The sequence below is a fragment of the Merops nubicus genome, unplaced genomic scaffold (genome assembly GCF_000691845.1).
Source record: "Merops nubicus isolate BGI_N331 unplaced genomic scaffold, ASM69184v1 scaffold17133, whole genome shotgun sequence".
Taxonomy (NCBI): Eukaryota; Metazoa; Chordata; class Aves; order Coraciiformes; family Meropidae; genus Merops; species Merops nubicus.
This window is the reverse complement of record NW_008597065.1, coordinates 63171-73114: the sequence shown is the minus strand read 5'-3', so window position 1 is coordinate 73114 and position 9944 is coordinate 63171. Positions and strand designations below refer to the sequence as shown.

Genomic DNA, 9944 nt, shown 5'->3' with positions numbered 1-9944 from the left:
ATCCGGTCTCAGCCCACCCACGTTCCTGCCAGCCGAGCAGCCCCTGCTGCGGGCCCGGGCAGCGCTAACAGCTGCCCAGGAAGGGCAGAGCAGGGGGCTGCTGCCGGGGAGCGGGCAGGAAGGGGGCTCGTCCCCGGCACCGTGTGCCACGACGGGTAGGAGGGAGCGGGGCCGTGCAGGGGACAGGGACTCTGTTCGAAGAAGCGACCAGACAAGGCTGAGCAGCACACTGCAGGGATGGAGAGGGGAGTTTCCAGCCAGACTCGAAGGAAGGTGACAGGGATCGTGGGAAGAGGGTAGGGAGTGGGACCTTGGCTGTAGGCGACCACTGCCGATATGTCAGCTTGCACGGGGGGCCTGGCTGCTGTGGGATGTGCTGGGTGGCCATGGATCCCTCCCTGGCTGGGCAGTGAGCACCAAAGCTGGGGCTACCACCCGGACATGCTCCCTGCCTGCTCCTGGGGCAAAGCCCAGGCATTTGGGCACAGGGAAGGGGCATTTTGGAAACACCACCCACAAGTGCTTTCGCTCATGCTGTATTGACACAGAAGATTTTCCCAGCACCATGGTTCCCAAAATAGCCTCCCCACTTCCTTGACAGCAATGCAGCTGGCTTGGGAGCTGGCCACTGCCTGCAGCCCTGGCGCAAGAGCAGGGCTCCTATGGCCTTATCACACTCTTATCACTGGCTCTGTCTGCCCACTGCCAGTGCCAGTGCTGCTGGGTTCCTGTCTGCTCTGACTCATCCCAGAAGCACACAGCTTTTCAGTAAGGCAACACAGAAATTCAACCCCAGCACTTCCAAAAAGCCACCGTCGCAAGCCCAGTCTGACAGAGGAGTGTCAGCCTCGGCTCCTTCCAAGCAGCACTGCCCGGGGGGAACAGGGATGCTGTGGTGGGTACCCTCACACACCCTGTCCCCACGAAGAGAGTGATGAGGTTGTGGTCCCTACAGCCACGCAAAGTGCCCAAAGTTCCAGAGGAGCCCAGGTAACAGCCCTGCTAAAACACAGCTGCCTCCACCGGGGCTCTGGCTCCTGGCTGGGAAGGACAAGTCTGTTTTCAAAACATCCCTAAAACTCAGGCATGGCTGAATAACAGCACAAGCCCATGTGCTGCACCCACTGTGGAGAGGGAACCACTCCTGGAGGTGAGCACACAGGAGCTGGCCCCCAGGCTACGTGCAGGGGAGAGGAGCAGAGAGTGTGAGAGTTCGGGACAGCTGCACAGACACACCCTGCACAGCTGGAGGGGAGAGGCAGCGCCCCGAGACAGCACGTGGAAGTGATTGAGGGTGAGATAAGCGTTTTGCAGAGAGAGGCTGCTCCTCAGCTGGGAGCACCCACAGTGCTGGATGGAACGGAGCAAGCCTCGCTCCACAGGAAAGCCCCAGCACCCAGCAGTGCTCTGGGGTCCTTCCCCACCTCCAGCTGCACCAGCCAGAGAATGATCAAAACCCCCAGACCAAGCCGGGGATGACATGGAGTCACTGCCATGCCCCTACGCCTCTAAGGGGATGATGGAGCCCAAGGGTGGGCACTTGCCAGACCCTTTGACCCCATGAGGTGGGGCTGACAGCAAACCCTCTGGTCACAGCTCTTTCCTGGAGAGCCCCCCAGCCCTCCTCACCTGCACAAATGCAGGTTTCTGATTTCTCACCAAGTGCAGTGGCCAAATGCTGCTGTGGAGGGAAAAGCAAGAGCATGTGGTGCTGTCCCACAGCCCAGCAGGCACCGGCAGTCGCAGCTGAGGCTGGAGGTGCCTGTGCACCCCAGTGCCCCCAGCACTTGCTGCTGAGCCCACAGGAGGGCCGGAGGGCCTGTGGCAAGTGGTCACAGCTGGGGTTACCCCTTGCACTTTGACGCAACCCTGCCTGGGATTCCCAGAGGCTGGCAGGGCCAGGAACAGACCACCCTTAGCCACGCTCTCCAAGCCCCTTGTGCCAAAAGCAGCCTGGGGTCCCAACCCCAGCAGCACTCCTGCCTGTTCCATGACCTCTTGCAGAAGCCCTGGTGCTCCCCTGTGACAAACTCAGCCCCGAAACACCACCAGCCAGGGAGCTTCTAGAGCCCCGGAAGAGGAGCGGTGCCGGGTCTGTCCATGCTGTCACACCCCCACGGCTGCAGCGGCAGATGCAGCAAAGCTGAGCAGCTCTGAATCGAGGGACTTGAGACTCTTTGGAAAAACTCTTGCAATCACTAAAATTAGCAGCTTGTGGGCTTGGCCAGGAAAGGGCCTTGCTCATCTGCCAAGCAGCCGAGCACGCTCCCTCCGCCACGCGGCTGCACGGCCTGGCCGCCCCTGCGCCCCACAAACCTCCAGCTCCCGCCTGAGCCGGCACCCCGGGAGGGATGGGACCCCCCGGTTATTTTGCACGGCTGCAAAGCGGCCAGCAGGCTGTGAGAAACCCCCAGCAGTGAAACCTGGTGCTCATGGAGACCAGCTGGCCCAGGGCACGGGGCCAAACTTTGCTTTGCTGAAGCAGAGGAGGAGGGTGGAGTGCTGGGGGCCAGGGGAGGGGTCCCCCCAGTGCTCCAGCACCCAGAGGCACTTCTGGGCCTCAGCCCTGCAGCAGGATGCATGGTCTCGAGCCACAGCTGAGGGATGAAGGAAGGTACATGAGACCCTCAGGGACCAGCGCCGAGGCCCCCACCACCCATTAGAGAGGCACCAGCAGCCCCTTTCCCACCACATGACCCCCTAACGCTTTGAGGAGCCCAATCCAGATTGCTTCGCCCTAGGGCCAGCCACCACAGCTCTTCTCCTGCCTGCTTGAGGAATGCAGGGCCAGGTCTGCCTCACTGCTCATGGCTCATCTGTGCTAAGGGATGGGGCCACATGTCCCCACATGTCCTGCCTTCCCCGGAGAAGTGCGTGAGCAGCAGCTGTGATTCCTCCAGGATCAGCAGCAGGGATGGCCATTAGGCCAGCCTCCATCCAAGCAACAGCACAAGACCCACCACAGCTGTCCTAGAGCTCAAGGAAACAGCGTTTTGGATCTCCAGCACCAGTGGGGCTCACCCGGACAGCAGAACCGCCCCCTCCAGGCTTGGCCCTGGCCCGAGCGATAGCAGCGGCACGCAGGGCTCGGCGTGGGCTGCGGGCAGCGCTGCGCTGGAAGGAATGCGGGGTTGCGGCCAAGTCCGCCTGCAGAGATAATCCGAGGCGGAAAGAGCTCGTCCGTGGGCACTGCGAGAGGGGGAGGGACCGCCCGGAGCAGCAGGGGCTGGCGGGGGCTGTCCCTGCTCGGGAGCTGCCAGGCGTTTGCTGCATCCCCTTCATCCCACTCTCCATCTGCATAAAGCCCTCCCTGGCACCAGGGAGAGCCCCAGGGACCCCTTCCCAAAACCCCAGTGGGGAAGGAGCCCCATCTCTCCCCCGGAGAAGCCAGCCGAGGAGTGCAGAGCAGGCTGCCGAGCCTCTGCCAGCCGTCACTGGCTCCCTGCCCTGAGCTTTTTACATCTAGAGAGACACAAAGGCACGGCTGGGAGAAACGGGACAGTCCCGCAGCAGTGACTGCACAGGAGGGGCTGAGCCCCGGGCAGGGTGTCTCCGGGTGCCACGGGAGCAGCAGCCCCCTGCCCCGTAATGCAGTGGGGCTCATCCCCCACAGTACAGGCAAAGCGCTGTGCCAGAGCTTAGCACCCATAAACACCCAGGAGGGCAGGGCATGCAAACCCAGACTTTGGCTAGGAAAACGGAGGCATAACACCTCCATAGCTTGCCCGTCGCCTGGTGGAGCAGAGGCAAAGCAGGAGCTGCAGGCCTCCTGAACACTGGGAGATGCTGCCAGCACTCCCAACCCCAGCCTTGTTGCGGGGTTACGTTCCTTTGGCTGCATCTCCTCCCAGCTATTCTGTCATCCCCGGGATATGTACTGCTCCGATATCACAGCTGCTGAATCAGCACCCCCGGGCTAGATGTGCTGGTCAGAGCCCTGGAGGAGACACATCCCATACTCTCTAACGTCAGGCAGAGGCTCCCCCAGCTCCTGCCTCACACGCAGCAGTGGCACACACCACAGCAGCACAGCCCTGCTGCCTGTCTTCAAGTACATCTGCCATGCCCAGCTTCTGTTTGGCATCGAGGTGCAGGCTCCCACCTTGCTGCTGGGTGCTGGAGGGCTGAGCTGCATTTACTAAGTGCCTACCTGAGCTCCCTCCCCTCTGCAAGGGCCCTCCAGCTGCTCCTGGCCTCCTGTGGCAAAGGTGAGACAGAAAGGACAGGGACAGCAGGGACACAAGCAGTGGACGTGGTTGCTGGTGGCTTGCAAGGGCCCTGCAGCAGGTGGGAAACAGGCAGAGAGCTGCTGGCACTTAGGGCAGCAGTTAATTCCCTCCTCACCACCTGCTGGGGGGACAATGGACTGCGAAAGGTTGGAAGTATCAAATGCCAAGCCCAGCCTGGTGGCGAAGGTTGGGCAGTAGATCATGGAAGTGTGAGCTGCAGGGACCGGGAAGAACCTTGCCAGTCCACTAGTGAAGGCAAGCCAGCTGTGCCCTGAGACAGCAGCAAGGCAGTAACACCCAGAGAGAAGGTCTGAGATGCAGCTCTCTCCTGCCTCCCCCCATGACACAGCTGCTGTCACGCTGACCTGGAAGACTGTCCCTCCTCCAGGCGAATGGAGGTGGAATATGAGTAAGCACATCCTTGGATTTCCCAGGCTAGGGAGTTTTGCAGGAAGGGCTGAGCTCTGCTGGGCAACAAGCAATGAATCAGAGGCAGCTCAAAACAGGACACCTCAGAGGAAGAGTCAGTAAAACACGTCAGGCCCTTATTGCTCCAGCCTTTTGTTGTCTGCTGACTTCACTTCCCCGTCTGGCTCAAGCGTGGGGAAAGCCTGATGACAGCATGTGAAGACGAATCATCCTCTCAGCACTCGACTGTCTGGAGCCGTGTGCCAGAGCCCCCACGTGCCAGAGCTCAGCAATGGAGGAACAGGAGCCAGCGAGCAGCACGGAGACCCAGCTGGCCTCGCTGCAGGGCTGGGTGGCCAAAGGGGGGTTCAGGAAGATGGCAGCTGCTGCCAACCCACTGCTCTTCCCGAGGCTGGACCCAGGCTGTCGTATACCCACCCACAAGGTGACTGAAGTGCTGTGTTTCTTAGAAATCAGACTGTGCATCTGAGTGCCCACAATCCTTCAGTGCCTCACTGAGGCAAACAACCACCAGCATGGTTTGTACAGTCCTTCCCTCCTTAGTCCAGATTATACTTATCTGCTGCCTGCTGTGAGCAGATGCTTGCGTGGCACTGGAACGACAGCACTGGAGCTGGCACAAGACTAAGTGGTCATTACAGATGTCCAACCAAGAACCTAAAATTATAACAGCTGCCTCCTTCTAAGCACTAGCATGCAACCACCCAGAACCAACAACAAGAAAGCTTCATGGTGCTTTTGTGCTTCTCTCAAAAATACTGCAACAAATATTCTGGAGCCTCTGTTAATGAATCCAGTCCCAGTTTGCTTTGCACCATCTGTAGTGACTTATATTTCTCCTTCTTTAGAGATAGCTTTAACTATCACTTAGCCAGGCTTGCTAAATTTTGTTAAGCTTGACCAGTAATACAACGGTTAGTTAACACCACGGAAGTACATTGCCTGTTTTCACAGCATAGGAGGAATTCAAGTCCAGCAGCAGAGCACCCTGAAATGAAGCAGTCTATAGTTCATCCTCATGGCCTCAAGTAACACACAGCAGGGAACAAGCCACAAACCTGAAGCAAATGCAAGCTTTCTTCGCCTCAACCTCATAATGTGCCACTTCGAGGGCATCCAGGAAAGACCTCAACAGTCAGAAAGTCAGTAAGGCTATGAAAGGACCCCTTGAGTGTAGTGTCTGTGCCCCAAGAGGACAGGGAAACAACCACATCCAGATGCTTTTGAGCACATCAGGGCTTTCAAGAACAAGCTAGGTCACATAAGATAAAAGCTAATAGTTAAATCCAAGAGCTACCAAAGCACACGCAGTCTGACAGCTACCAGTCTACTTACAAACTAAAATATTCATATAATTCAAAATATAAATAAATGTGTCAGTATGAAAACCAAAATCCACACTATTGCCTCATAGCTGCCTTTGCGTATCAGCACTTGAAAGGGATGGAAAGTCAGGGAGTAATACTACCTAAGAAGAAAAAGTAAAAAAATACAAAGACTGAATATGCTACAGCACGCTGCAATTTGATGGAGACGCAGATGTTCCCCAGCCAACTTCAAAAGAGATGGTGACGCTTGAGGGCCCTCACTCCAGGCAGGCTCCCTGCCACTTTGCTCCACGCCTGTGTTTGCTAGCCAAGCCCATGAGAGACCGTCCCTTTCTCTCCCAGCTCAGTCAAGAGCAGCTCTCAAGCCAGCTATGCTCCTGTGGAGCCAAGCCTCCATCCTGGGCATCTGCCTAGTGCTTTGGTTCCAAGGCTCACTGCATCATGCAGCCAGTCACATCTTGCTGTTCTGACCACTGATAAAAGCTTAGGGACGAAAACATTTCCTTAAAATTCAGGGCGGTAACATTGCAAAGTTTGAAAAAAAAAAATCAAGCAACCCCCCCCCCAAAATACATCAAGATTATACTTCCTAGCGCAGCATCTTTCTTACCTTTCTCTGGCATGGTTAGCCTTAAAAGGTACCTGCCTTCCTCCTGCCAGGTCCTGGAAAGGGGCTGACGACACAAAGCAAGAACTAAGACACTTGCACCATACCATTCTGCTCTCACCCCCTCCTTTAAAAGGTCTTTTCCAGCACCTCCTCCCAAAACCACCATTTATTTTCTCAGGAAGAAGACACGACATTGCAGGCAGTGTAAGGCATAACAGCATTTGGAGTACTGGGGGCAATCTTTAAAGCACAGCTAAAGCCACGTTCCTGTGGAGACTTCAGGACATTGATGCCACCTCCATCCGAGCAGCGTGAGCACAGGAGCAAGCAGTGGTGCCTGGCAGGGACAGGGCTGCAGTCCAAAGCAGGAAACTAGCAGTACATGCCTGGAGGTGACCACAGGTTTTCTTTCAGCTCTCCCTCTGGGTTCAGGCACCAGGCACTACACGGTGATTACAACCACTTTTGGCAAACGCTGTAAGGTACATAACAGTGTGTTTTCATCATGCTGTACTGACAAGGTCTTTGTGGTTCTTGCTATGAAGATTTATAATCCATATCAGAATTGTGTCAGCTGCTCAAAACGCATCCAAATCAATCATCTCTTTGGCCGGTATTCTCTATCTTCTTAAAAATTTTATCAGAACTACAGGCTGAGCAGCATTAGTTCTGGACTGCAAGAGCTGCCTGGTTTTACCCATCACATACAGACTAAGCACAATGGTTACAGTCTGGAGTGCCAAAATCAAACTGTGAAGGCACAAGAATAGCTGACAATAAGCAATTCTGGTATTAAAATAGGGTTTAGCACTCCTGTGGGCTGGCAACTCATCCCACCAGGCAAGAGTAGTTATAGCTGTTCCTCTGACACTGCTAGTTTGTACTGCGATGCTGGGAGAAATTTGGTTTGGAACATCTGGAAAATGAAACCTGTGCTGTCCAAAACCTTCAACGTGCGAGTAGGTAAAACCTGGAGTTGTAAGAGGAATCGATGTGGGTGTGCTGGTAGCCACGTCGGACACTGCTGTTACAGTAGACTCCCAAGATGATGTGAAGGGCACCATCACAAGAGAAGTCGAAGCCTGGGAAGAAGCTGAGCTGAACGTCTGGTACGTAACAGCTGTGGTTGGCAGGCACTTCAGGTGATCCACTGTTAGAGCCACAAGAGAAATATTCTGTAGTGCGAGTGGGCTGTGACATGTTAGAGAGGGTACATTTTTAACTATCTCCGTGCTCTTTTGGAGCCACTCTTGGAAGCCAAGAATTTGGCAATCGCATCTCCAAGGGTTGTTGTCAAGGAAGACTTCTTGCAGCTCAGGTAAGGCGGTAAAGAAGTCTCCAGGAAGAGACTGGAGCTTAGTACTATTCAGGTAAACTTTCTGAAGTTGCTTGAGATTATGAAGGAGGTTTCTGGGAAGAACTTCAAGCCTCTTATCAAAAAGAGAAATGTTCTGCAGTTTCTGAAGGCTCAGGAAGATGCCCTCTGGCAAACTGGAAATGTTATTTGTATGCAGAGAAAGGCCTCTCAGTTCAGTCAGACCATTGAACACATTCTTAGGAAGAACACTAAGCTCTGGATTAAAACTCAGCACAAGAAGCTCTAAATTTGTCAAGTTGCTGAACACAAAATCTGGTATTGTTGAGAGCTTTGTGTGATACAGCCACAGGCTACCAAGATGCCTCATTTCTCCAAACAATACTTCTGGAAGAGACTTCAGTGGGTTCTTGTACAAGGTCAATTTAGACAGGTCATGCAAGTGTAGAAAGAGTCCAGGAGGCAAAGCCTCAAGCTTGTTTCTGGAGAGCGTTAAGCTTCTCAATTTATGAAGACAATGAAATGCATCAGGGGCAATGGATTGGATGTTATTGCAATGCAGGAAGAGCTCCAGAAGCTCCTTCAGGCTATCAAACATACCAGATTCTATTGAAGAGAGCCTGTTAAAATACAGCATCAGCTTCTCAAGCCTGGTTAATGCACTAAATATATTTCTAGGCAGTGTTGCCAAGTAGTTTCTCGATAAGTTCAGTACTTTGAGTTTGGCAAGTTTCTTCAGGAGACCACTAGGAAGTGCTGTCAGTCTGTTTTTGTTCAAGAAAAGATCCTCCAAACTAGCTAGTTTGTCAAAGAGATTTTCTTCAATAGATTTCAACCTGTTATTTTCAATGATCAATTTTTGAAGCTCTACCATGTCATCAAAAACTTCTGGGGGAAGTTCAACCAGCTTATTATCTAGCAGTTTGAGGGCTTTTAACCTTCTCAAGCCTTTAAAAGCCATTGGTGAGATCAGAGAGATGTTGTTCGAAGACAAGATGAGATGCTGCAGTTCCACCATCCTAGAAAAAACATCCTGCAAGTGTGTTACATTAGTGTCCGTTATGTGAATTTCTGTCATGTTGCAGGGCAGATTTAATGATTCCAGGTCTTTTATGTGGGGACCAGAGCAATGAATTGCATTTTTTGAAGAGCAGTCACACTTCTCAGGACAAACAGATGCATCCAACTGGAAGAAAAGCTTGATCATCACTGACAAATGAAACACCAACATCCTTGTTGTGCCAGAAACATTAGCTGTTACAAGAGATAAGAGAGACTCAGCATTTGATCACAGATAGTTAATAACTTAGCAGACAATGAAGCTGTGTGAATATATCATAAAACTGCAAAAGCATGTGCATGATTTCTCTTGGCTTGAAAGCAAATTTCAAAATCTCTATTACTGTTAACTGCAAATATTTCTAAGGTGCTCAGCTTACACTGAGAAGTTCAGATAAAGCTCTTTAGTAAATCAAGCATTCCTTGATTATATTCATACTAGTCAAGTATAACAAAAGCATAGGAAAATCATGATGAAACTCTTTAATCATAAGGTGTGTATTTGTTTAAACAGAAAACCATTATACTAAGTTACACACAGAAAGCCTTCAAAAAAATATATCAGGAGGTCCTGTACCCACAGTATTTTTTTTTGCTGTAGGTTACCTGAGGTTTAAAAATAAAGTTTAGCCTGCAAAATCAGATAATGGAGGTAAAAACAGTGCCCTATATTTTAAGTGGCCAAAAGCTACAAGAGCACCCAGTTCTGTTACATTATCTCTCAGCATTTGCAAGTGATCACTTCTTGGAACAGCCCAAGAACACACAAGAAGCAACAGGCTATTTTTGACACAGCCTGAAATAACACACAAGAGCTCATGTAGCACTGGACAGTAGTGAGCCTCTGATAACCAACAAGTCTCATTTCAACAGCTTAACACACTACTGACTTATTAGTGGTATTAAAAATACTATGAAATGAGAGGAAAGAAGTTAGCGAGAAAGTGGTAGCAAAAAAAGTAGATCTGCATGAA

The 9944-nt window shown here is 52.4% G+C and overlaps 2 protein-coding genes across 2 annotated transcripts in view; both read right to left on the bottom strand.

The window, feature by feature from the left end:
- The window catches only part of LOC103769402 (leucine-rich repeat-containing protein 15-like), a gene marked incomplete at its 3' end in the record, with an annotated part of 10879 nt that extends 4270 nt beyond the window's left edge, over nt 1-6609 (bottom strand). The window contains 1 exon segment of the mRNA XM_008936592.1: nt 6597-6609. Coding sequence (XP_008934840.1) covers nt 6597-6609 — 13 coding nt within the window.
- Nucleotides 6610-7216: 607 nt separating this feature from the next.
- Nucleotides 7217-9142, bottom strand: LOC103769401 (platelet glycoprotein V-like). The gene has a single exon (XM_008936591.1). It carries the CDS (start codon nt 9140-9142, stop codon nt 7217-7219), a length of 1926 nt encoding a protein of 641 aa, XP_008934839.1.
- Between the last annotated feature and the right edge of the window lie 802 nt (nt 9143-9944).

Excerpts from the sequence above, each read along its gene's own strand:
- LOC103769401 (XM_008936591.1), bottom strand. The coding sequence starts at position 9,142 with ATGTTGGTGTTTCATTTGTCAGTGATGATCAAGCTTTTCTTCCAGTTG.